The sequence below is a fragment of the Microplitis demolitor genome, chromosome 7, assembly GCF_026212275.2.
Source record: "Microplitis demolitor isolate Queensland-Clemson2020A chromosome 7, iyMicDemo2.1a, whole genome shotgun sequence".
Classification (NCBI taxonomy): domain Eukaryota; kingdom Metazoa; phylum Arthropoda; class Insecta; order Hymenoptera; family Braconidae; genus Microplitis; species Microplitis demolitor.
This window is the reverse complement of record NC_068551.1, coordinates 2,219,854-2,246,610: the sequence shown is the minus strand read 5'-3', so window position 1 is coordinate 2,246,610 and position 26,757 is coordinate 2,219,854. Positions and strand designations below refer to the sequence as shown.

Below are 26,757 nucleotides of genomic sequence, written 5' to 3'. Positions count from 1 at the left end.
AAACAAAGTAAGACATCAACGGGTTTTATTTCCCAAGGAAAAATTTAATTTCGTCATCTGCGCAGAGAGATCGTTTATTTTTCGGTCCTTTAACTCGAGGAGCTGCTGCAGGTGGGCGATCTTGTTATTGAGTATTCCAATAAGTTCATTCTTATCTTGCAACTCTTGATTGAGACGCAGAAACGCTCCTTTGGGCATGACTTTGTTTTGAACTTCATCGAAATCCAAGATCGAATTTACTCTGTCAATGTCCCGGTCATCAATTGAGTAAAGTGACGCACGCTCGTCATTACAGTCTTTAATTATTTTATTTTTAACTCTCGATAAAAAATTTTCTATGGCTTTATCTTGGCACGTAGTTATTTCGTGTATTGTTTTATCATTGAGCTTAAGATTTAGTTTAGATAAGACTTTTCTATTTAATGTCCTCCAATTATCAATCTTCTTAGCAAGACTATTGCCCTGGCAGTAATTATGGAGTTCAACGTATCTTGGATAATATTTTTTTAACAACTCAGCCATAAATACTTGAATAAACATAAATAAATACTATGTAAATAATATATTCTATTTTAAATCATGTCCACATCTACTTGATAAAATAAATTCATATGGAGGTGGACAGTAAATTCTGTTTTAATTTACTGTCAATCTCTATGAATTTATCATTTTTTTTGTGTTCAAAATTAAATTAAAAATTTAAATTTACTGCCCACCTTCCTCTGAATTCATCATTTCATGTAAACAATTATTAGAAGCACCCAAAGTAAATTAAATATAAACTACAAAAGTCTTACCGCCATTTGAAAAATCTCTCGCGTTATTTTTTCGCGGGCGTGAGAAATTTATTTGCTCCAACCAGATGTTTATTTCATAAAAACTTTCATCACTTAGGTCATCTGTATTAATACTACAATTCATTATTCATGAGCGAGTCTTTAAATCTCGGTTAATGTCAGTTGTAGCTGTCATATTTATCTTGACCGTTGTTAAGGACACGAGTACTTTGAACTTGCAGCTCATATCGGACAATTGCGCAAGTCATTTATATGCCGCTACGGCGTTTAATATATCGCGCGGATGGTGTAATATCCCTCAATATTTCCTTAGGATTGCGTGGTACTGCATCATCCCTGGAAAACTCTCCCTATGCCCTTCCTAATAATTTTTATAAATTATTTAGTAACGAGCAGATTGTTAATGAAAATTTTTACTCCAGTTTCATCCGCGTCCACTACTGGGTAATTTGAAAAATTGATAATAAGAAGCGATTTACAAAAATCATCAAGGATCGATGAACCCTATATATATATATATAAGTTATCTTACACGTCCAATACCATTCAACAAGTCTCACCCATGCGCATTTTACCTGTATGGGTAATGGGTGATGGTAGTGGTAGTTTGCGGGGTATATTTATAGACGCGCACGCGGCCGCGCCCGGCAATGTTCCTCCAAATCTCCAAAAGACCTAAACTTTGAGACTCTTATGTCACGTCACATCTACGCGTCTTCAGTACGCACATATAAGCACTTTCTGATCAAATAATTTATTTTTGTCATTTAAATATTTAAAATAAATTCAAATTTTACGAAAACTGTGCCGGTTATTGCTGTGATTTTTAATTCAAAAATTTATCGCGATGGCTGTCGAGACTCCGAATGGTAAGTATTTTTAAATTTATAAATAAGTATCTAAGTAAAATTACTAAATAAATTTAAGGGCTTTTAATTTTTAAATTAAAGGGCGGGATGATGTATGACAGATTCAAATTTCATAATTCGTCCTTTTGACCTTGAGCTTTTTTCCCTTCAGATCAATGGGAGCGCGCGAAATTAAATCATGCGGGTCTACTTGACATAAATACATATTTATAATTCAAATAAATTTATTTAATTTCATTAATTCTGATCCACTCAAGTTTATTAATGACCCCCATTTAATTAAACCCTACAGTAATCCGCCGTAGTACGCGAAAACGTCTCCGTAAATGCAAAGAATAATATTTTTGTTCATAAAAATTTCTATCCACGTGTAATTATTGCGTCATACCGTCTATTTTAACTAATTACTCGAGGTTGACCGTAAGAAGTAACTGCGTACGTAAGTCTTCCACCGAAGCGAGCGTCCTACGTGACTGCCGCCACGTGATCCCATCTTCTATGTCTCCCTTTTATTTATATTCCTATAGGTAGTACCCAAATAAAATAATTTCAACTCCAATTGTAATCTGTATTTCTATTTAAATAACAGGAAGTGATCATCAACGTGGACCAATTAAATCATGCTTCGCTATCAGATATCTTATGGCCATTCTCGGTTCTATCGGACTGGCGATTATCTATGGGTTCAAGGTCAATGTCAGCATCGCGATTGTCGCAATGGTAAATCATACGGCGATAAAACTTGCCGAAAATCACACGGCGATCAACGTCACTGAAGCAACCCTCAATGTCACTTCCAAAGTGCAAGAAGTAAATATAGATATAGATATTTATATATTTATAAGAATAAGTATAAATATAAATTTTTTGTTCTCTTTCTGCTACAGTTTACATTTACAAGTAGGACAGAATAATATGTATCACAAGCGGTTTTTTTTAAACGCAGAAATAAATATGAGAAAGTTGATTCTGCTAAGAATTAGAGCGCGGTGAGAATTATTATAAATTATAATGTTTTATTGTTTTTATTTCTGCAGGACGGGCCGTTTGTCTGGGATGGAGGCATGCAGGGCATCATTTTATCCGCTTACTTCGTTGGGTACTTGGTATCCATGATCCCGGGCGGGCGGATGTCTGAATTAGTGTCTGCGAAGTGGGTGATGAATGGCGCGGTACTTTTGAATGTCGCTGCTTCGGTGTTGTCACCGCCAGCAGCTTACGGTCACTACTGGCTGTTTGCTTTTATGAGATTTCTTCAAGGAGTTGGTGGCGTAAGTACTATTAATAATTTATCATCTATTATTTGCAACTTCCTGTCTCATATATTAATTAATTTTTATTATTCAGGGTGTAAGTTTCCCGGCTATGCATGTCATGATTTCAAAGTGGGCGCCCCCGAATGAGCGAAGTGTCTTAACGTCAATTATTTATGCTGGAACAGCACTTGGAACTGTCATTGCAACTTTGCTGTCTGGTCTTATCGCGGCTAATATGGGCTGGGAGTGGGTATTTTATATTGAAGGACTTCTGTGTCTTATTTGGTGCACTGCTTGGTGGCTAATGATCGAAGACTCTCCAGAACAGCAGCGAAGATTGATCAGTCAGGAAGAAAAAAATTATATTTTAAAGTCACTAGGTCAGACGGAAAATATGGAGCATCATAAATTGGCAGTACCTTGGGGTCAAATTGTCAGATCTCTTCCTTTTATGGCTATTTTTATTTCGCATTTTTGCAGTAATATCGGGTGGTATATGATGCTGACGCAGTTGCCGACTTACATGAAACAAGTTTTGGAATTTGATTTAAAATCTGTAAATATATTTTTTTACTATTATTACCCAAGTATCACAGACAACTTTAAGATGTTTTTTAAAAAGAGAAAACAAATTTTTTTTGTCTCAAAGCCAAGTCTTTTTATGTAAATAAGACATGCAGATGTTGGTTTTAAGTCAGCGAAAACTTGTCTTCTTTTTTCCGTTTTAAAAAATCATTTAGATGACAACTTATTTGACAATTATTTGTAATTTATTTTTTGTCAACACTTGTGTCAAATCTTTTAAACAGATATTTTTTCGGTGACAAAGTCTTATAGATGTCACAAAGCCGTATGCTACTTGGGTAATTTAAATTATTTTTATATTTTATAAATTATAATCTTGATAAATTATTCCCCTAGAATACAACACTCTCTTCAATTCCGTACTTATGCATGTGGTTGTTCACGATGGCAATCAGTAAATTATTATCAACCTTTGAATCAAAGAACTGGATCACTAGAACTCTTTCTCGAAAAATTGGAACCTTTTGCAGTAAGTGATTTATTTATTATTAATTATTAATAGTAAATTATAAACTTCTATTTAATTTAAAGGCTCTGTGATACCGATGATTTGTTTGATTGTCGTGGCCTTCGCTGGAAATAACCGTGAAGTTGCCGTGACATTTATGACAATTGGAATCACTTCTATGGGTGCAATGTACAGCGGATTTTTGGGCAATCACATTGACATCGCTCCCAATTTCGCGGGTACTCTTGTCGCAATAACAAATTGCTTTGCTACAATTCCTGGGATTGTTATGCCAATAATTATTGGCTATGTTACTAAAACAGATGTAAGCAATAACATTTTACAGCGACAATTAATAACTTTAAATATTGTTTCCTATAATTATTGTTTTTATTTTACAGTCTTCAATTGCAACATGGAGAATTATTTTCTTTATAACTTCCGGTTTCTTGCTGATCGAAGTTATAGTCTTCAGTATTTTTGGATCCAGTAAAGAACAGCCATGGAATGACATTAAGTCACATGATGAAGAAACAAGCGATCAAACTTTGCCGCTTGAAGAAAAAAATAGACATTAAATATAATGTTATTTTTTAGATCAAAGACTCATCAGGTTGATCTCGAGCAATAAATTTATGAAACAATAATTTTAAAAAAAGTATTAACTGTCAAAATATAATAATTGTTAAATATTTATATGTAAATGTCGATAAAAAAATTTTCATGGAAAAGTAAATTTTCCTTGACATTAAATTGATGTGTAGCTGGTGGTTTTTATTTTTAAGTAAAAAAAAATATTTATGTAAATAATGAAATAAAAATTTATTGTCTAATGTACATACTAATTAACTCTGACTATTTTACAAAAATAAAGAGGACCCCAATTGTGTTTGCGAACTGGCACGACAATATTTCCATACTTGAATCCGAAGTCATTTCCGAATCGGTAAATACAGCGAAGGGGCCCGAGCGCTTCATACATGTCTCTGAAATTATTGTTAATTTAATAATAAAGTATATGAATATATATATGATGTGGTGTATTATTGACATACTTTACGACCATCGTGGTCTGAGTTTCTTCATAGCATCTTTTCAAAGCCATCTGGACGACTCCGTCATTTTGTATTGGACTTAATGAACATGTTGAGTAAACTACAGTACCTCCGGGTGCAATAATTTTCAGCGCTTGTAATAAAATTTCAGTCTGTATTTCCGGTAACTGCAGGCGCTCTTTTACTCTTGACCCTTTAAATAAATTATTTTCTTCTGTATGAAGATTTAGCCGGTCAGTAGTACAAGGAACGTCAACTAAAATCTATAATAAAAATAAATCGTGATAAAAATTTTAATTAATTAAAAAAAAATTACATACAGTTGACATCAATTAGGAGTTAAAATTCTACTTAATTTTTGTTTAGTCAAAAATTTATACCTTGTTATAAATATCTTTGTCTTCAATAGCTCTAGCATCCTGATTAGTTAAAAACAATCTTCCATCCCAGTGATCAAGATCACCTAGATATTCATGCATGACACCATCAAGGTCATTAAGTCGGCTAAGTTTAACGTCATTACAAACTAACACTCGTGGATATAAAGTCTGGAGCGCTACGAGAGATTTTCCACCAGGAGCCGCGCACATATCGAGCATCGTATCACCTGGTTTGAGATCCAACGCTAGTACAGGAAGAATTGAACCACCGTCCATTAAATAATAATCTAAAATAAATGAATTAAATTATTAAACAATAAATAAAATAGCAAATTATCTTATCGTTACCAAAGTTGCCGTTCGGTCCACGTCTAGGTGTAGGGAACCGTGAATTATTCCCCTCTTCGAAGGTAAAAATCTTCAAGTGCTCCGGAAAATTTAGTGTCGTCTCTTTCTCAACCTTTATTTCAAAGTCAGAACCGTCTTTGTAGTACTGATATTGGTCGGACTCAAGAATGTAGTCATCAAGACCTTTGAGCTCCGTCGCAGGTATAAACTCATGGAGAGCCGTCGAAGTCAAACCAACAGACGGCTTGACAATACGATTTTCATCAACTTTAGGTGACTTTAAATCCTCCTCCAAAGGTCGCATCTGCATCGGGTCCAGCAATTTTTTGACTTTCATGACTTCTTCTTCATAATCTTCGTCTTGGACTCGATCTTTACTTTTTTTCTTGTCCATAAATTGCTCCGCGTTTTCATATTCAGGAGGAAGTAATGTTTGCAACTCTTCTTCAGCTTTCGCTTTCAATTTATCAGCAATCTTCGACTGATCTTTTGGTTCCACAGACTTGGCGGGCTTTTCTGGCAGACCTTCTTCAATTCTTCTTTGTTTACGTTCCTCATAATTTTCTCTGTGGACTCGGTACAAATCTCTGACATTCATAGCTCCCAGTAACTAAAGAAAAAATAATAAATAATTAAATATCCAACACTTAGTAAGCAAGCGAGCAAATAATTTTTTACCTGAAGCTTCTCAACAATTTTTTCTGTCTCGGAAAAATTATTAACAACTGCCACATATTTATGTCGTTCACAAAGCATAGCTTCTCTTATAGCTGGCCACATTGCCCCGTAAATTGTCTGATAGAAATCATCAAAATAAGCAAGTGCTTTTTCCTTGGGTACATTTTTCTTCTTCAGTTCTTTCTAGATCATTAAAAAAAATATCAATTATTTTTAAAAATTTAAATGATCCTAGTTAGACAATTAAAAATTTTCAAACTTTTTTTTCAACAATTTAATTAAAAAAACTAAAAATATGCACATGTACGAAATTTAAAAAATTAAGTGCAATTTTAAAAATTTATCAATTTTAAGAAAATTCAAAAATTATTGACGTTTAAATTCAGTGTCAAAATTTAACCAACTTACCAGATCTTTTCCTATTCCGTATCTCCTACACCCTCTTATCAAAGAGTTAACTCTAATTTTTCTTAAAATATATATCATTTTATATAAATTATTTAAAATGTAAAATTTTTAAAATTATTTACTAAACATACAAAATATTCAGGTTAAAAAGTCGGCTCTGCATTATCAACAGATCTCCAGTCTGGGTCATATATTTATCTAGTAAAAAATAAAAAAAAAGCTCCTAGACCTAGTGAAATTTATTATGGCAATCCTGGTTATCAATTGTAATTATTTTCTGCGTACTCGTCTGCGTCAAAAAGGATGACAGCTCTCAGAGCGGCGCGTTGTTGACATTCGAGTGAAAACCGCGATAAATAGTGTGGTGAAATTGTTATTTAAATCCTGACGATAATAATTTTTAAAAAAACTTGTCAGTAACTGCATGTCATATAGTGAACAATAAATAATTCAAGTGATTTTTAAAAACGTAAGTCTATGCACTATTATTATTTTTTTTTTTATTAAACCTCCCACTTCCCGGGTCACTCGGGATTGGAGTACCAGTGGGTTTAAAAAAAAAAAAAAAATAAAGAAAGACGCAGATCGTGCTGAAGGGCTTGGCCTCTCGTGCACTTTCCTCTCATGTCATGTTCATGCAGTCCCGTAGACGCTTTTGCTTGTTTATCTTATCCGAGCTCCATATTGATCAGTTAAGTAATACAAGAATTACTCGTGCTAAGGGTGTCGTAACAAATTCCATATCAATGAGCTTTTGTTTTTTATTTTTTTAAAAATTCAATGATCCTGAAGTTAGCCGCCAATAATTTTTTAATTTTAAAATTCAAATTGTAAAAAAAATATTTTAAAAATTGCGCCTGTATTTAAATTTTCTGCATGTGCATTTTTTAAAATTTATTTGAAAAAAAAATTCAAAAATTTTTGTCTGCTAACTTCAGGATAAAATTTATACTTACATATATTTATTTAAATTAAATTCATTTGTTACATTACGCTTTTGTTTTTTAAAAATATCATGCCCGAGTGATTTGAGAGTTAACATTACAATATTACCGCACGGTTTTCACCGTTTATATTTATATATATATATATATATATATATATAATATAATTTACTGTAGATATGAACACAGATATAGACCTAGTGGTCTTGGAGAATATACTCCAGTGCCTAGTACCTAGACCAGCACAGCACAGCGTCACTTTCTAACAAAGCGCATCACAATTTCCGCAGTTGGTTTAGCTTATATATATCTATATATACAAGTATGGACATAAATACAATATATATAAACTGTATAATATTATCATGTATGCAGATATAATAGATATGATCGTGAATCACGTCGCCGTATGAGAAACTGGAAACTGGATGTGGATACTAGGCCCCACGGGTCTCTTAGGAGTGGTATCCTATGGCCGCGGACCGATCGAGAATAATGATGATGATGATACGTAATGGAGAATAAAGAGAGTGAGAGAGAAGGAAAAATAACGAGGGGTCGAGTCCCTCTCGCATGACTCGCCGTCGGGATCGATTCGCTCTCCTAAAGCCCGCGGACTATAATTAGAAGAGCCTGCCCGTGGTCTTTTTCCCGCTTTTTTATTCTACTGCTGACTATTCTGTACATGTACTAGATACTATTTACTATTATTATTATTGAGATTGAGATTTTATTTAACGCTGATAGACGTTCATTAAGGGCATGAACCCAACGCGACTACAATTGAATTACGTGAGTTCATTGACGGGTTTAGTCGATCCAAGTATTATGAAAGACTTATTTATCGCGGTAATAGTATTGATGTTATGTATGATTGTTTGTCTTTTTTTTTTCAGAGATAAGCTCGTAGCTTTACTTGCGGTCGGTGGTATTGGAGTACGGAGTAGACTAGATCAGTTAATATCGGTTTATATTAATGCAATTTTAGTTTAGCGGTAGATGTAATATATAATGGTTGGATTATTTGTCATAGTCGTTAATTATAAGCAGAGTATTATCGCGGTGGATAATCAGCAATTAATCATCGCCGTGAATAGGATGAGAACGTGACACCTGTTAGCACATTTACTGGTATAAAAGCTCTAGTGTATCTACTCGTTGCTTAGTGTGTGTAGAGCTTTTGAGTAGAAATCAATGTCTGGCTGATGACGTTATGTTACATTGGTGTGGCAAGCTCTGATGTATGAATGTTAAGCACCGAGAAACTCTTTGTGCGTGAGTGTATGCGCATGACTTGTATTACTTGTACTTGATTTAGTTTATTTTTTTTTTTTTTTATTTTATTTTGTTTTATTTATTTTTATAGATCGGGTAAAACGTGATGGAGTGTGAGGAGTGAGTAGAAAATTGGGTGATAAGAGAATGAGAAGCTTCGGCATGATCCGTTGCTTGGAAAATGTGTTAGAAACTTTGGGCGGGGAGGCATGGAAGCTGAAGGCAGCCGGCTGGCTCATCAGGGGCTCCACCACCAGCTCACTTTACCACCGGGCATCCCCGGACTTGATGTCGTAAGAGCCCTGCACCAGGTGCGTTTTATTATTAAACACATTAACTACTTTTTAAAATGGATGTTTTACTGCTACTGTTTTTTTATTATTTATCATTTGCGCACTAATATATTTTTTATCCCCACTCGCTGACGCTACAATGTCTTTACATAGTTTGCTATTCTAATCTACCACATACGATATGCAAAGTATTAATGATAGGAATAATTAGTCTACCTGTTGACTTAACATGTTAATTGGTTTGTTAATGGTAATTGTAATGGTAATGGCAGTGGCGATGATAAAGATTCTATTATCTTTAAGTGAAAATAATAATACACGGGGAGAATTGTCTAATAAATTTTACTCGCTAATTTGGAGTAAAACTGGGTCTGAATGAATAACTACTCCCGTTTCTAAATAGTGTTCAATTATGAGCTAAAGAACACCTAATTTCGAGTAATTTTTAAATAAAAGAGTTCAAAATAAAACAAAAGCTGCCAGTTTTTATTCTTTCTGTATTTATTTTGTTTTTGGCTCAGGATTACTCTAAATTATGATTGTACACTTTGGGATTTTTTTCAACAAATCATAAAAAAAAAAAACTTCAAATATGCACATGTAGGAAATTCAAAAAACTGTAGGTGCGATTTTTTCAAATATTTTAAAAAAATTATTGGACATTGGCTAACTGTATGATGAATTTTATAAAAAAAATCTCTCCGTGTATTTATATGAATTCGTTTGTTTTTTTACTGATAAACTAAATATATGACAGACAATAATCTCCCTGCGATCTGCTCTGGACTCATCGCGGGAGGAATTGCGTCGACTCCGCGAGATAGTTGGCGACTTTCGTGGTGAGAGTTACGTTGAGACAGTTGAACGTCTGTCGCTCGAGAACCACGTGCTGCGTCGCAGAATTCTCGACGGAGTTAAAACTGAAGCTATCAAGGATGTGTCGATTAGTTCTACGGAAACGGCCGCGAGGTCTAAACTTGAGTTGTCACCAGCTCTAATTATCGAAGAGTAAGTCATTATATTTTTTATATTTATTTACTGTCAATGTTTGCTTTGTGAAAAAAATTTTTGCAATTACTTTTATAAATAAAATAAAATAAAATAAAATTATATTAAGAATGAAGGCTGGGTAGCCTGTAAACCGGAGATTAAAACGCTGGAGTAACAAACAATTAAAATTACAGTTTGCCGCGTAGTAATTCTATAAATAACTTGATTGCGTATGCTTATATATATATTATACTATATACTATATAGTAACTATTTAACCGAGTTTATGCATTCGTTCAGTTTGTCAGAAACATCGCAAACGGCAATGAGTAACGTCATGGATAGTGAAACCGTAAATACGGATCGGGCGGAGAGCCAAGCAAATCTTCAGCTTAAATCCTCGATCAATGAAGAAAATGAAGATGAATCAAACGTCAAAGAGACTTTTAATATACAAGTGACCAGTGAATCATCAAAAGAAATTCTTACTGAAGAAATAAGTCCAGATCAAAAGCCAGACACTGAAAAAGAAACCGTAGACGTTACAGATGCTCCCGCAACGTCAAAAGAACTTTATGAGCCAACGGACCTCCTCGAAGTTCCCGATAAAGATCCCGAGGACATGAGTATCCGCAGTGTCTCTGACGGAGATAATTCTGTGCTGAGTGACAACCCGGACTGCATTAACCAGCAGTTATTGACGCCAGAAGTAAAACATGAGTCGGAAAACGAGTCCGAGGAACTGGATGATATCGAATTGATTTTCACTACTGATGAGTCCTGTCGCGACGTCGGACTCCAGGAGGACTTGGTGTCCATTACGGACGCGGAGCACTGGCAGAGTAACAACAATAATAATAACAATAGCAGTTTGAACAATAATAATAATAGTATGGGAGGTCAGCCGATTTTACTAAAGTACACCAAGTCTGCGGAAGAGGCTGGGGTCTGTAATGGCGAAAAGACAGTTAGCAGTTCTGTTGAAGAACCGGTGTCTTCTCAGAGCTCGTCAATCGACCGTGAAGAAAGCGTCGATCGCTTTGACGAGAGTTCAAACACGCGCTTAAACAAAATGTGGTCACAGTGTTCGGTTCTTGTGGAGACGGACATCAGCAAATGTGGTGTTGTCGAAGAACCAGAACACTCCGCCAAACATGCCGCGAGGAGAAATACTCTTGCCGCTCCACCGACCGCATACAGGTGAGTTTTACCTTTTATTTTAAATTTTCTATTATATTTACTCGTTTAAAAAATTAAATAAATAAATAAATGTATATATATTCAAATTTCACGTGGAAAGTATCGTGTTTCGAGAGATGTTATGCAATAGCCATCTGTTTCTCGGTGTTTGAATACTACATATACTGAGAAACGAAACGTTTTCTCTCTAGTATGTCTAGTATTGATTAAATGCAACTGTACTGGAGTATTAGAGCCAACTCACCGTAAAACCTGATTGCTTAAAGATAATAAGCTCAATTGAATCATATAGATTGAGCGGGATTTTTACCAATCGATTTATCTGTATTTTAATTACATAATACAGTTATTTACTCTTTATTTTATTTTAATTTTTTTTTTCCGGTGACTCGTATATTTTTATAAGTTTTTTTCCTTATATTTTTATCTAGGCCCATAATCCACCGTGAAGCTTTAGCGGCAGGTCGTAGAAAGAGCTCGACACCATTACGTCCGGTAATGGACCGGAGTTGTGGCGCAAGACGTGAATCCGGTGCACAAACGGACATTTCAGCGCTTCCTGCCCAATGGCGATCTGAGAGTTATCTTGCTCATAAAGTTGCCCATACATTTACGACTTTACCGAGTAAATTTGCTCTTCCGACGGGTGTTGCCGGCAGACTAAGACTCTCAGACAAGACACGCGAGGCCAGAAGAGTTATGCTCTCAGATATTAGTTTCACCAGCATGGTGCCTGAATTATCTCGTAGTGCTGATCATCTCTGTCACGATCCACATTCTCAGGTGAATATTGTTTACAAACAATAAACTTTTTTTTTTTTTTACTACTACTACTACTACTACTACTACTGTTATTGTTATTATGTATATTTTATTATACGAATAAAACCAAGAGAGCCAAGGAAACATGACTCACTTTGTTTTGATTCGCTTCCATGGTCTCTCGAATGCTGGCATTTACTCTACCGATGACTAATTACCACATTCGTTTTTTTTTTCTCACCGATTCTGTCTTTACAATAGGTGTGTTCTATTAAGCCGTAACATGCACAGCATGTATAATATGCCTACATATCTTATTACTAGAGATAATAACAATAATGAAAAAAACATAAATATATAAATGCCCTCGCTTAACCCATTTCTGTAAGTTGCTACTTACGGCTGCGGCGTAATATCCGTGCCCATGACATAATGAGAACAATTTTACTGTAAAATTATTCTTTATTTGATTACCCCAGTTTTTTTTTACAACTATTTTATTTAATTGATCTTAGAACTGTTTCAATTCACGTGGATGTGGAATACGCACACCTGAGATCAATCGCCGTGAGTCACTGGGGTCACCGGCGAGTTATTGGCCCCGATGCAATCCTGGTACAGGATTACCGAGCCCTTGTGATTGTCGATTATCAACGGATCTATACTCATCTAGATATCGTGGCTCCTTGACCTCAATACCGTCACCTGGTCTTGAGGTTGGAGGACCACCGCGGAGACATTCCTGGCGGGTTAATGCCGCTTCCTTTGACACTTGGAAAGTACCTACTGCGACTTCAACACCTAGGCCAACTTGGTCTTCGATGCCCTCGTCACCTACTCACGTACATCCGCCTTCGGTGTCTAGTAGAATTATTAAAAATCCGCCCAAGCGAACTCGCTCCAAAGTAACATTCCAAGGTACGCTTTTAATTGAACAAAAAAATGATAATTTATTTTATTTCTTTTAAAATTTTTATTTTTTAGAGTGTCCAATGATACGAGGAAGTCTGCCAAATTTACGATCAGATTTGATTGTCAGTGAGAACAGCGGGGACTCAACAGAATCACTTATTGATGAAGCCGAGGACTACTTGAGACGCAGCATCGACTCGATGTTAACAATATCCAGCGCTGATTATTGGAGTCGACAGTCTGCTCGTCGAAGAAGAGCACGGAGGCACTCGGAGCCTGACTTATTTAGTGAATGGAATCCGCCGCAAGATGCGCGACCTTATTTACCAAAAGTAAGTTCACTAATATTTCAGTTGTTGGTTTTCAGTCACTAAATTTATTTATGATACAATTTAACTAAAAATGATCAATCTTTAAAGGTTCCACGGGATCTCAAGTTGGATCACCTTGTAAAAGTAATATCGCCTGAAGGCCGAGTACTTCAAGGTAAAGTGAGATACGTTGGTCCAGTTCCTGGCAGAGAAGAAATTCATGTGGGCGTTGAATTGCCAACTGAGAGCGGCTCCTCAGATGGCACATTTCATGGACGAAGATTCTTTGATTGGTGAGTAAACTTTATCTTCACCCGTATCCGGTATTTTAAACGCACATTAAAACTTTTTACTCTTTACTCGGCTCAGTAAAATATTAAATTATACTGCGAATCTCTGTGATTACAATTTTATATATCGCTACCGTACACACATACATACATATACATATATAAACGTATGTATCGGCGTATTTAATTTAACAATTGCAGATGTATGTCTTTAAACAACTACTATTACTACTACTCACTTAACTTCGTGACAGAAAGCATTTTACTCAACGATAACTCGTTCGTGCTCTTGGTGGCCTTGCTAAGAGGACGTGCTCAGGTTCTCTAGGTGTACGTGCCGAGAAACGGTTATAAGCTTTATAGATAACCATGAATGAACATTTGTGATTATTTTTAATCATCTAAGTTGGAGGCATTTCTCCGAATTAATACCGCAGTTGATTGATTTAATTATTTTATTGAACCCGGGTTAATTCTATCGACTACTCCTCACACTGAATAATAATTGAAACTTTAATTAAATAGTATTTGTACAAAAATATTGTTACAGTGAATCAGAACGTGCTATCTTTGTACCATTTAAAAAAGTTGTGCTGGCCTGGTGCACCACCTGACCCGAGTCAACGACCGGTTCAACCGGTACCGCGTTATTTCCGACGCCCCGAATTTTGCTCTCTCAGTTCACCATGTAAATCATCTCGATCGATACTCCCAAGGATCCTATCGATATATGAATATTTACTGTGAGTAAATGCAAACAAAGTAACATATATATATAAATATATTGAGTAAAGAATAACGTAAGATAATTTGTGAGAAACATGCGAGGAAGTATTGGGTTTGATAACGACGACAATGACGAACATGACCACGACTATGACATTGACATTTAAAATAACCTCGAGCCGGTGACTGGAAGTAAATTAACATAAAACCCTTATCGATAAATAATCAAAAGTATTTATAAATGCGTAAGAAAATCATCAGTGCATCGGCAATGGCACGTAAATTTAACAGAGTAAAATAATTTTAATAATTAATAAATAAATATATTAATTATTATTATTAATATAATAATATCTATCGTAGATATTTATTGTCATGAGCTTTTTATTAATCATATCCACGGGTTGTGTATAAATTTATCTAACGACGGATACTTGTACGTCATGTTTATGTAATAAGCTGTTACAGAGGCTATAGGTGTACTTGTGTGTCGAAATAAGGAAAAGAAAAAGAAATAAATAATGTCTGTTCCGAGGATTTAACGCACTATAAACAATAATAGTGTCTGTGTATGAATAATCTATAATAATTGACGTGTAAAACATTATTATAAATCGCGGCACGGGATGCCGTGGGGTGGGGTCGGTTCAATAAGTATCGACCCTCATTGTAGAGTAATTGTCTATTAGAGTTACAAAGATTCAGCTCTGAAAATAAATATAAGTTAAGTATTTATGGCAAATTGCCAACGGGGTACCTGGTGTCAAGATTCGTGTTATTGTTCGCTTAACTGGAGTTTGATAAATATTTGAATTTTATTATTTTAATATCCGCTATTACTCCCGGGTAAAAATACATTTTTGTGTATAATTAATTTACATCTGAATTTTATTCCAAAACTCAGATCGGACACAAATTCGACTCATCAAGAATTTGTAACAGCTTTAATTAAGTCGAAATTATGACTAAAATTTTTATCCGATTAATTTTATAATCGAAGATGATTTACGTCAAGTACTTGATAAGAGAAATTTATTGGTAATTTTTGAATCTATAGATTTGACAAAAGGTTTGATTCAGTAAAAATTCAGACAAGTTTCTATCGAAGTCATCTCAACTGTAATTCAAAATATAATAAATTAATTTTAAAATTGCCCTGGGGGATTTGAATTACGGTAAATTCCCGGAATTTACAGCATTCGGGCGAATTACAGTAAAATCCCGTATTTTGCGGTAAATTACGGGATTTTACGGTAAAGGTATCGTTAATTCACCATAAATATGTGACGACTTCTAGTATTTTACCTCCAACTTCCGGTAACATTGCAGTATTTCACCGTAAACATGCCGAGTTACTGTAAAACTACGGAATTTTACCGTAAAGTGAAGTATTTCACGGAGTTACGGCAAAAATGTCCCGAATCGCAGTAAATTATCATATCGCACCGAAAATTGCTGTATTTTACCGGAAGTTGCCGTATTATATCGTGATTTCCCGCAAATGACAGTAAAATGCGGCAAATTTGCACTAAATTAATAATGAATTAATAATGAAAGTCATATTTGTGTCATGATCTAAGCTTCGTCATGAAATTCAGATCTGAATTAATTATAAAAAAAATTTTTTTACACGGGATTATTATTTTTTTTTGTTTCTTGTTCTAAATTGTTCGTTCGTTAAATTCAAACTTGGAACGATTATCGTGAGAACATCGTACCTGGTTCATATAGTAAATTATTATTATTATTATTACTATTAACTATAATTAACATCACATTTAAATATGCCAATTAATTATAGTTTACGCCATCTCAGTACAACATGCGTTCAACGCACTACCATTTTATATTTTTTTTCTATTTTACTATTATTGTGATCGTGCTTTACACATCAATTAATTACTTAACAACTAAACTTGTTAATTAATTAATTAATTATATTCTATTATTATAACTAACTTAAGACATTTGAATCCGCAGTATTTAATAAGTCGTTGACTTGCAAAGATTAAGTATTTTGAATTATTATTTAGAGAAATTATTTTATGAGCTTGAGTCTAAAGTAAGAATTTATTTTTTAAAAAAAATAAAGTATTTGACTTGCCATTGTGCAAATTTATTTTCCAAAGTACTTTTTATTCAACAATTTATTATTATTACTATATATATACACATATATTTTAAATAAATAAATTAGATCTCGTTTGTTTTAATAATTTTTAGTTTAAAAAAAAAAAACTCGTACTTTAGTGTACTTATAAATAAAGGTGACGTATTCTGATATATATATATATATAAAGTATGAGTAAAATGAAAAGTAAATTTATTGGATTGTGTTGTAGATTAATATTAGAAAGAAAATATATAAATAAATATAAAAACGCACCTGCTTGGATGGTTGCGATAAAAATAAAATTACGTCTCAATGCGATTGTAGTTAAGGAAATTCAATATAACGTAGATAAATAAATGATAATATATATCTATAGATATAGATATATATATTGTGTAATATATGAAAGTTTAAATGTGTAATTTATTGAGACTTAACAGAGCCGAAAAAGCAGGCGCAGATATATTGATATAGAAAAAAATGTTAATCGATGTTAAATTGCTATAATTATTATGTTAAGTGTTTCGATGTAACGTATTGTTATCCAAAAAAATTAAAAGAAAAAACAGAATAATAATTGAGTAATAGTTAATAATATTTTTGAGTTTCGATGACTCTCAATGAGGCTAAATTTTTTTATGAGTGATTGTAGCAGATAGACAAATTTAAAATTATTAATAAACAGAGTAAATAATTAATAAAATAAAATTTTGAAAAATTGCACATTTAAAAAATTTCAAAATTAATAAGTGCATTTTTTGTAAATATTTTTTTTTTAATTATTTAATCTATTTATTTATAATTTTAAATTTGTCTCTGCTACATTCATACTCGTAATTTTTTAAAAATTTGAACATGAGATTAAAATATTTAATTATTAAAACAAATAAATTTATATTTTACTTTCGATTTAAATCTCGAATCGTGAAAGTTTAACGTCACTGGACATGCTCTCTAATTCCTGACAGAATTTATTGGTTTAAAAATAAAATTTATTTTTCAGTCAATATTTAAAATTTTGACATTATGAAAGATCTCATGAGTATTTTAGTGATCTTTAGTAGTATAAATTAACAGCATGATTATTTTAAATTGTCATTAAATAGACAGTGGTCTAGTTATTATTTGAATTAGAAAAAAAAATAAATAAATAAAGAATTTAAAAATATAAATTAATAATTATAAAAAAAAGCTTTACTGAATAAAATTACTATAAAAGATTGATATTTATTATATATGAGGAATTGGAGTGATGTATTGAAAAATAAAACAAATATTAATGTACTATACTTTTTTTTTTTAAATTTCTAAAACCAAAATTTATTTACAGAGTAACGATAATTTATATAATTATTTATGTAATACTGGAGTAAAAAATTTAATTGTGAGCAGGATAGTCAGCGAACCAACTGTAGGCACCATTGTTACCAGTCTGTGCTCCAAAATCGACGTAATCGAATATCGGAGATCTTTCAAGTCTCGGTTGCTGGCGTTCTTCTGACCGTAATTGCTGCCCGTGTGAAAAAATCTGCGGTATGTAAGCTTCTGTTTGTCTTGGCGCTCGCTGAGACATTTGAAGCTGCTGCTGCTGCTGCTGCTGCTGCAGAGGATTGACTTCAATTATATCCATCCCGTCGATCGGTATCGCGAGGTATCTCGTAGCAGCAGTAACTATGGAAGCGCTGCATAAAACTACAAGAAAATTCTGAAAAAATGATTTATTTATATATTTTTTATATACATTATATTACATATTAGGTATGTGCGAATAGTTCGAACTTACTTTTGTACCAAATTGGATTGAACATTCATAAATTTTCAAATAATTCAAATTTTTGTCGGGGGTAAATAGAACATGTACTGAAGTTAGTAGACAGTTCAAAATTTTTGAATTATTTTTTCAACATCAATTACAAAAGAAAACTAAAAATATGCACATGTAGAAAAAAGAAAAAACTATAAGTGCAATTTTTCCAAATAATTTTTTTTTTATAATTTATCATTTTAAAAAAAATTCAAAAACTATAAAACGTCGGCTAACTTTAGTATCATAATAAAAATCAAATTTGAATCTACGAGATAAATACTTTTGGTTTCTTAAAAAAACTAAGCTCGCCATAAAAAAAAATAATTGAAAACTAATCAGAATTTTTTAATTCAAAAATTTACAAATAATTTGAAAAGTTACCAATAATTCAAATTTATTACACCCTTACTATACATCAAATTTATTATCGTCATATAGGAAATTTATAATAAACTTTTTTTTTTCAAACTCCGACTTTGAGGATAAATTTTATTTTATTACTGAGGTCAAGGTATTGCGCTATTAAAATAAAATTTAAAAGACATTTGTTCTGATAATATAAAAAATTTAAAACGCATACGGAAGTTATCGGTGTTAGTGCTCTTGTATTTCTATAAAAATATATATATATATACATATTTACTTTGAACAATGGACAGCTTTGAATAACTTTTATTGTCGGGAAAATAAAGCCACTGACGTTAAATATAATAAACCACAAGGGTTGCGAACATAAAACGTTTTATGTGAGCACTATATTGACTACGCAAAAGGGTAAATACAATAATCTCCGCTTGTGATACATTATAAAGTGACCTAATTCTTAGCTGGTATCAAAAAGTTAAAAACATTGTTGTGCCGAGACGACTGGCGCCTTTTATTTATTGCGACGCGCGTTTTAGAGCTAATGAATACTAAAAATATAATAATAATAAATAAAAAATTCATTGTTGGATACTTGCTATCTATACTTTTAATGGAGTAATAAAAAAATTAAGCAGAGTATAGAGTGGTTAATTAAAAATTTGTTTATTTAAAGAGACGATGGAAAACAGGTTTTAGTTGACCTACAGCACGGTAGTTTATTTAATAATTGATATAGACGACAAGTAATTAGAGCGCCCTGATAAATTAATACCGTCACATGTGTACGATAGATGTATGTTATTCTATTATATAGAGAATCGTGACTATGTAGACTGTGAGCAGTAGAGTAGAGTATGCTATATGTTAAAACCACACTAGACTAAGGGAAAATTGTCAGTAACCACTAATTCAATTTCCTTATAACAATGAGTTCGCTGATGTACTCACACTTCCACTTAGTGTATATAATATTGAAAAATTTTTAAAAATAATTGTAAGGTAAGAGATCCAGTATTTGATCAGGGAACTAGTACTCGACTAGAGAACTAGCACCTGATCAGGGAACTAATACTCGATTAGAGAATTAGTACCCGATTAGGGAATCCACACCCGATCAGAAAACTAGTAGCCAATCAGAGAGTTTGTACCCTACCAGGGAATTAATACTCGATTGAGAAATTAGTACCTGATCAGGGAACTTGTACTCGGATCAGAGAACTAGTACTCGATAAGGAAACTAGTGTCCGATCACTCATGTATTTGTGTGTCTATATTTATTTAATTTGACTAAATATAAATATACAAATATATGGAGTGATTGAGTACTAGTTTCTGAATCGGGTACTAGGTATTTTACCTTATTTATATATTTATTTATTTACCAGATAATTCATGATGCTCTTGTTGTCTTACTGTCACTGCTGGTTAACACGTTGACAAGTGGCAATGTTCGATAACTGAATGACAAATAAATTGAGCAAACTCTGGATTTTATATGGACTCAGTGGTAATAGAGACCACAGCTTTCACGAATCCAACATCTTTATCCCGAGTTCACGGATTTTCTTGCCGCTCGTTCCGCTATCTCATAATCGACAGCTAGACACGACTGCGGTCGCAAAAAAAATTTTTAGGTCTCAGATACGGAGATTGCTGTCGGTCGACTCGACTTCCGATCACGTTTTTTCTTTTTTTTTTTAGACTATTGCTAAAATAATTTAAATATTTCATGTTTATTATTGTCTTTATTTATCACATTTTTTTTTTTAAATAATAATTTACGTATGTCGAGAAAAAAATTAAAGAACTTAATACTTTGAATATTCATTAAAAATTAATGAAAACAAAAGCCTTTTAATTAATTAATTAAATAAATGATAAGTAGATTTATAATATAACAGTCTTAAAAAGACTTAAACTACAAAATTTATAATTATGTATATTTGTTTTTGTATAAAAATATTATTTTATAATTTAATCTCCGTATAATTTAACAGATTTAAATATTAAGGCACTGAGAATTGTTATCTAATAACTAATAATTATAATAATAATAAAGAAAATAATGTTGCTTATACTTGAAACTTCCGTGAAAAAAATTAAACATTACTTTTTACTTGAAGAAATAACTTTCGACCAGCGAACAAAAAAAAAAAATAAAACAAAAGTTTAATCAAAGAAAAATAAATATCAAGAGATTCGCAACAAGTTTTAATCAAAGATTTCGAATTCGTCAGAGTACTCGTCGTAACTTTCTTCGCCACCTGGAATACATCGAGGACCTGGTTGGTTATCAGCCGGAAGTTTATTATCTCTTCTGTAATCGCCACTGCCGTTTTCCGGTTTGCTGCCACCGACATCAGACCACTTGTTCTTTTTGCCATAGCGATTATATTTTTTCTTGCGATTATTCTGTGGTGTTACCAAATCTATTTCTTCTACAGCCGGTTTACGTGGTGTAGTCAAATCAATTATTTCCTCAACAATTTGAATTTGCGGTGTTAGATTTACTTGAGAAGAAGCCTGTGAATTATTACTGGTTGGTGTCGCCGGAGGTGTGCGATTCAATGGACTCTGAGAATCTCGGCTGCGTTTTAACAATGATGCTGTGGAGCTGGCAGTCGACCAAGCGCCGTCATCGATGGCTGCTAAATTTTCCATCACCAATTGCTTGCCAATATCAATATCCTGAGTAAATATTTAATAATTTATTATCAACATCAATTATCTAGATAAATAGTTATTTAAATTACCTGGTTATCATTTTTGTCGTAAAGATCAACGCAGGGAATGGGAGATCCTTCTCTCCTACAAGTCCCTTGACTGATGATTCGCTCCTTGTAACCACGAACTTTGGCGATAATAACTTTCCATTGTGCCACCCATGATAGATCACCAAATCTATCACATGCTTCATCACTCCAGTCTTCTCCACTTCTGTAAAAAATTATTCATAATTAAAATGAGTAAGTAAAACATTTATTTTTAATTATCAGTCTCTTATTAAAAATTACATATTTTTATACTCCAGCATCGAAAGTTTATTATTTATTTACAAGGACCGCTGAAAATAAAAGGATGAGGATAAAAATTATTAAAGGGTATATTGGACATAGGGGATTAAAATTATTTACGTTATAAAGTAAGTCAAGGTCAGTCTTGAGATTATCTAACCAAGTTTTTACACCTGGGAATATATTATCGATGATAATCGATTTGAAACCCGGGGATTTCAGTTCTCAAAATAACTTCCGGAGAGAAATAGCCGTAATATATATATATAAACATATATACTATTGATAAAAAGTAATATTACTTGAGTATTGAATGAAGTCATCATTCCGTTAATTACTCTAGTTGCTCTCTCTACATATTCATACATATATATAGATAATTGGTATATATATATGTATATATTCATACTAGGAAATCACTAACCGTAAATCATCATCATTGCAATAGTCGTGCGCATTCGATAATTATTACGGACAAGCTATTCCAATTATATCATGGAATGTAATCAATATACATATATATAAATATAGATATATATCAGGGGTATACGTATAGTTCGAACATGAATTATTTGTATCGAATTGAATTAAACTTTGAATCATATTATTTGAATTCAAAAATTTTCTTCTGAACGACATAAAATTTTAATATTTTTTCGAATTATTCAATTCGAGTTTTAATTCAAATAATTATATATATATATTAAAATATTGACAAATTAATATGATGATGAGATAGAAAATGTTTATAGAAATGGAATCGAGACCTTTATATTCGGAAACAATTGATCTGAGTTCTGTTTAATGAAAAAAAGCTACTTTGTTAATTTAAAATATTTAAGAATTTAATTTAATTAAAATTAATGGCTAAAGTAGTTTGTTTAAATTTTATTATAATTATAAATAAACGGATCAAAAACGAAAAGTTTGTGATAAAGTTTGTATAGCTGGGTTTTAGTTTTAGTTTTAGTTGTGTAAAAGTATTGTAGATTCAAACTAATGATAGTTACGGAAAGGAGTTTAATTGTTACGTGTATATTATTTGCTTTAGCAACATAGCGATCTGTTGAAAGTACAATTACACTTCCTGTGATGCCAAACAATTGCTTGCTCCTATCTATAATACACAAGAACTGCACGCATGACCGAAATAATTTTAGTATAACTACTTTTAGTTGTTCTTCACCAGTTTTTTTTTAAATATTATAAAAATAATTAACACCTTTAATCACCTTTTAATTTCACATTGAAAAATTATTTCGTTTTTTTTAATATTTAAAAAAAAATAATTGGGCTTTTTTTTGTTTTTTGATTAAAAATTTTATCTCAAAAATATTATCAATTAATCTTGAGATTAATTTGTATGTCCGTAAATTAAATTTGTTACTAATTACTCTTTCGTTATCTAATCAATTTAAATTTTCCTCTCTATATTTTTTGTGATAACAACTCTCGTGATGTTTAACAGAATAAGATAAAATTTTAAAATAAATTTAAACTGATCAATATCTTGATTAGTTTGATAATAAAAGCAATTGGTAAATTCGTTCGTGAATTTTTAATGAGATGTCATTACCGCTAGTGCAATTAAAGTGAAACCATACTAGAACTCTAATTATTCTTTAATTTATTTTTCTAATCGCGGAATAAAATTACTGGGAAAAAATTTTTTTCTTGTCTATTAGATTTATTTTATTTAAAAATTTTAAGTATTTTTATAAATTAGGGTCAAGTGTATTTACATTCTCTTTTTTATAAATTCAAGGCAAACAACTGTGAGAAAATACATCACAGAGGTAATCTAATCATAATCACTTTACATGATGCCACTGTTTCTATTGGCAGTCAGCGAGATGTAACGAGAGCAATAATAAAAAATATAAATAATGGAGTTACTTGTACCGGCTATTTCTGATATTGTATTTCAATACTCATGGACGATTAAAAATTACAATAAAACTATAACTAAAAATAGTTTTATCGACAGTCCGAATTTTGAACTCAACGTTAATGGAATCCGGAGCTCATGGAATTTGTCAATCAGATTTTGGAAAGGTCCAGAAGGTATTTATAAAAATAAATAGAGATGGAATTTAAAAATTGCCGAATAAATTAATGAAATAATTTTGTTTTTAGGAAAAAGGCTAAAGAATCCAATAGTCTTGTGCCTAAATATGCTAAACTGCAAAGTTGAAGCAGCAGAACAAGCAAAGATTCGCTTTCAATTTGGAATTTACAATGCGGAAAAAAATAAATGGGAGTTTTTTAGTATTCGCAGAACTATTCTGGAGCTAAAGTCAACTAAAGATATCGCATCATTGGGGTATCGAGAGCTATCGGTCGGGGAGAGACATCTGAGGAGTGAAACGGTCAAGTTGATGGTAAAGATACAGATACAAATTACTGAGTGTGATGACAAGCATAATTTAACTCAGGTAATCAAATTACAAATTGATGAATGGTAAAAATATTCAAATTAACTGATCTGGGATTTTATTTAATTCACAGGATGCATTGAGGTTGACTAAGCATCTCAATGCGGATACGAAATTTGTCTGTGGCAGCAAAGGTCAAGACGAAATTCCAGGGCATACAAATGTCAAAGCTGGGAGCAGTGACTTGCCAACGAATATTGGGAAGTCTTCTACTAAAGACAGTAGCCGGAGATCAAACGACCATAATGACAAATAATTAAACTAATTACTTCAATATTCAATTATTATATACATTATCATGTTAAAAATTACTTAAACTAACGATTTTTTATGGAAAAAAAAATTATTTGTAACATGATCCTGAAATTAACAATAGTTTGATTTTTTTTTTTCAACAAATCAATAAAAAAAAATGCACATGTAGAAAATTTAAAAAACTACAGGTGCAATTTTTTGAAATAATTTTTTTTTATAGTTTATCGTTTATAAAAAAATTATTAGCTGTCGGCAAATTTCAGTATCTTTATATAATTATATATTTTTATAAAATAAAATAAATATGTACTCACACAGGTTTTATATTTGCAAGACAACACTCGACAGCTTGCAAACGTAAGCTCAAAAAATCCGTCCGCAGTTCATAAATATCTTTAGCTTCTATTATTTCATGGTCGCCGTAATCCAGAAAATGAACATTGTACCCATCATCTGTGGAGGACAAAACTTCTGCGCGGTAGTACCGGTCATCGAAGCTGAATTTAGCGGCCACGGTTTGACCAACAGAAATCTAAAGCAAAAAAAAAAAAAAAAATTAATCTTCATCTAACAAATCAGCAGAAAAAAAATAACTTACATTTTTCAGTGCATGCAGCTCTTGGTTCTCTTTCTTAGAATAATAGTCAGTCATTTCAACAATAAGTTCATCTAGTGCAAGAATACTGGGACCAACGACCTGGATCCAAAACTGACTTGGGCTTTCGGAAGCGCTCACATAAACTTCCATTACTCCTTCTGTAAAAGTAAATAAACTTAAAAAAAAGTCTTATTTATAACTAGATAAGTAAACTCACCTTGTGAAGAAGGCGACTCAGTAGTTTGAGCAGAGTTATCAGCCTTAGTTGCAGGTCTAGGAGAAACTCTGCCTCGTGGAGATCGTGAGCTCTGACTAACTTCAAGTTTCTCTTGCGTGTCCTTAGATTCTTTGACAAGCTCCTCAATATGATAAACAGCGCATCCAATTTGCTCAGCAGTTCCTTTAATAATAACGCGCTTCTTTTCATCACAGATATTACCCTTTTCTATAATCAACTTGGCGTTAGACGTCGACTGTATCGTGTTGATGACTTCCCCCCTGTCTGCCAGAAGAATCGAGCGTATTCTCTGGGGTACAAACATTTCGTAAGTCTCAATGACCGGCTGATTTGCGACGATATCAACAATCAGAGCTTCCGCAAGTTTTATACACTCGAATGCTCCCTTTATGAAGCAGATTCTCTCTGGATTATCAACATTATCTTCGGAAAATCTTATTCTCGTTGAAGTTCGCTGCTCGATGTCTTTAATTGTCGACCCACCTCGACCTATCACTGCTGGTACCAAAGCTCTGGGTACTTTTACTTCAATAGTCAAGTTTTTTTTCTCTCGCACAGTAATTGGCTCTTTAGAGTCATCATCCTGAAAAATTAATAACTAGATTATCATAAATATAGTTATGTTGATGTAACTTTTGTAATTTGATGATTTAATGGGTAATATTAAGTATGACATCATGAGTATTTTATATACTTACTTTTTTACACAAATAATAATATAATCCAACCAAGACACCTGTTAACGACAGACCAATCATTATAGGAATTGATACATGTCTTGTTGACCAGCTCATTTTTATTTATTGATATACTGCAGTAATAATAAATATTTTATATTTTTTACGTAAGTTACGAGTTCATAAAGCCGCCTAAATGCGAGAAAGAGTAAATTTAGTTTTGAAAATGCGTCAGCGTATGATGTAATTGCGCATACTCAATAACCTAGAAAATACAAATTAAATAAAATTAATTTAAATTTATTTTGAATTTTAATAATTTATATTCATACTTTTAAGTAAATAAATTATTTTTTTTTACTCCAGTAATTTTTTTATGTTTTAGAATTAATTACTTGCAGTTGATTAAATTTAAGAGTCTAACGGCTGTAACAAGTTGATTGTAAATGCAAACTACTGCAATTTTTAAAGTTATTCTGAGAACTAAGAACACTAGCGCCAAAAGTAGACTGGTGTGGCGCGCGAAAATGAAAATATGTAATAAATCAGTTTCAGATATATCGATTTATTTTTTGAAAACCAGACAGAGTAACAATATCTCGTCCTACGGAGACCTCGTTGTCTTATTTTCGTCAAAAACACTTGTCCAAATAAACTGTATGTCATATTATTTGAAATTTATTGGACAAAAATTTATACATCGATAATTTTCTCCAGTTTCTCTGAC

At 32.5% G+C, this 26,757-nt stretch overlaps 7 protein-coding genes across 14 annotated transcripts; 3 read left to right on the top strand and 4 right to left on the bottom strand.

Moving 5' to 3' along the window:
* Positions 1–3: 3 nt before the first annotated feature.
* Positions 4–546, bottom strand: LOC103571156 (sperm flagellar protein 1-like). Its single transcript, XM_008549202.3, has one exon. It carries the CDS (start codon positions 538–540, stop codon positions 16–18), a length of 525 nt encoding a protein of 174 aa, XP_008547424.3. The 5' UTR covers positions 541–546; the 3' UTR covers positions 4–15.
* Positions 547–1,436: 890 nt separating this feature from the next.
* LOC103571047 (putative inorganic phosphate cotransporter) lies at positions 1,437–4,804 on the top strand. Its single transcript, XM_008549026.3, has 7 exons — positions 1,437–1,666; positions 2,256–2,476; positions 2,704–2,937; positions 3,014–3,478; positions 3,844–3,976; positions 4,039–4,280; positions 4,357–4,804. The coding sequence occupies exons 1-7, from the start codon at positions 1,645–1,647 to the stop codon at positions 4,531–4,533; spliced, it is 1,494 nt and encodes a 497-aa protein (XP_008547248.1). The 5' UTR covers positions 1,437–1,644; the 3' UTR covers positions 4,534–4,804.
* LOC103571049 (5-methylcytosine rRNA methyltransferase NSUN4) lies at positions 4,753–6,979 on the bottom strand. Its single transcript, XM_008549028.2, has 6 exons — positions 6,825–6,979; positions 6,417–6,599; positions 5,739–6,348; positions 5,391–5,677; positions 5,011–5,273; positions 4,753–4,941 (listed from the first exon to the last, which is right to left on the bottom strand). Exons 1-6 carry the CDS (start codon positions 6,900–6,902, stop codon positions 4,797–4,799), a joined length of 1,566 nt encoding a protein of 521 aa, XP_008547250.1. The 5' UTR covers positions 6,903–6,979; the 3' UTR covers positions 4,753–4,796.
* Positions 6,980–7,071: 92 nt separating this feature from the next.
* Positions 7,072–20,287, top strand: LOC103571045 (uncharacterized). Of its 4 annotated transcripts, XR_549016.3 has the most exons (10): positions 7,072–7,293; positions 9,135–9,354; positions 10,094–10,344; positions 10,627–11,526; positions 11,958–12,309; positions 12,804–13,206; positions 13,273–13,532; positions 13,620–13,804; positions 14,352–14,544; positions 20,199–20,287. XR_549016.3 is itself a non-coding variant. In XM_008549022.3 (9 exons), exons 2-9 carry the CDS (start codon positions 9,253–9,255, stop codon positions 14,413–14,415), a joined length of 2,517 nt encoding a protein of 838 aa, XP_008547244.1. In that variant the 5' UTR covers positions 7,072–7,293; positions 9,135–9,252; the 3' UTR covers positions 14,416–17,871. The 4 variants fall into 4 exon arrangements, 3 of the variants coding, with proteins under 3 accessions (XP_008547244.1, XP_008547246.1, XP_008547245.1); XM_008549022.3 differs by lacking the exon at positions 20,199–20,287 and having other exon boundaries at positions 14,352–17,871; XM_008549024.2 differs by lacking the exons at positions 7,072–7,293; positions 20,199–20,287 and adding an exon at positions 8,690–9,039 and having other exon boundaries at positions 14,352–17,871.
* Positions 17,954–20,249, bottom strand: LOC103571046 (uncharacterized). Of its 3 annotated transcripts, none has more exons than XM_008549025.3 (2): positions 20,196–20,249; positions 17,954–18,345 (listed from the first exon to the last, which is right to left on the bottom strand). In XM_008549025.3, exons 1-2 carry the CDS (start codon positions 20,205–20,207, stop codon positions 18,019–18,021), a joined length of 339 nt encoding a protein of 112 aa, XP_008547247.1. In that variant the 5' UTR covers positions 20,208–20,249; the 3' UTR covers positions 17,954–18,018. The 3 variants fall into 3 exon arrangements, 1 of the variants encoding a protein (XP_008547247.1); XR_008404037.1 differs by lacking the exon at positions 20,196–20,249 and adding an exon at positions 19,091–20,192 and having other exon boundaries at positions 18,266–18,345; XR_008404038.1 differs by lacking the exon at positions 20,196–20,249 and adding an exon at positions 18,424–18,558 and having other exon boundaries at positions 18,268–18,345.
* Positions 20,288–20,808: 521 nt separating the features above from the next.
* LOC103571044 (tudor and KH domain-containing protein homolog) lies at positions 20,809–26,505 on the bottom strand. 2 transcript variants are annotated; one of them, XM_008549017.3, is made up of 7 exons: positions 26,363–26,505; positions 26,052–26,295; positions 25,333–25,951; positions 25,116–25,273; positions 24,832–25,049; positions 21,567–21,750; positions 20,809–21,501 (listed from the first exon to the last, which is right to left on the bottom strand). In XM_008549017.3, the coding sequence occupies exons 2-7, from the start codon at positions 26,145–26,147 to the stop codon at positions 21,025–21,027; spliced, it is 1,752 nt and encodes a 583-aa protein (XP_008547239.1). In that variant the 5' UTR covers positions 26,148–26,295; positions 26,363–26,505; the 3' UTR covers positions 20,809–21,024. The 2 variants fall into 2 exon arrangements, with proteins under 2 accessions (XP_008547239.1, XP_008547243.1); XM_008549021.3 differs by having other exon boundaries at positions 20,811–21,501; positions 25,333–25,936; positions 26,363–26,503.
* LOC103571043 (uncharacterized) lies at positions 21,749–24,753 on the top strand. Of its 2 annotated transcripts, none has more exons than XM_008549016.2 (4): positions 21,749–21,779; positions 23,593–23,891; positions 23,964–24,262; positions 24,336–24,753. In XM_008549016.2, exons 2-4 carry the CDS (start codon positions 23,714–23,716, stop codon positions 24,516–24,518), a joined length of 660 nt encoding a protein of 219 aa, XP_008547238.1. In that variant the 5' UTR covers positions 21,749–21,779; positions 23,593–23,713; the 3' UTR covers positions 24,519–24,753. The 2 variants fall into 2 exon arrangements, with proteins under 2 accessions (XP_008547238.1, XP_008547237.1); XM_008549015.2 differs by lacking the exon at positions 21,749–21,779 and adding an exon at positions 22,313–22,329.
* Positions 26,506–26,757: the final 252 nt, after the last annotated feature.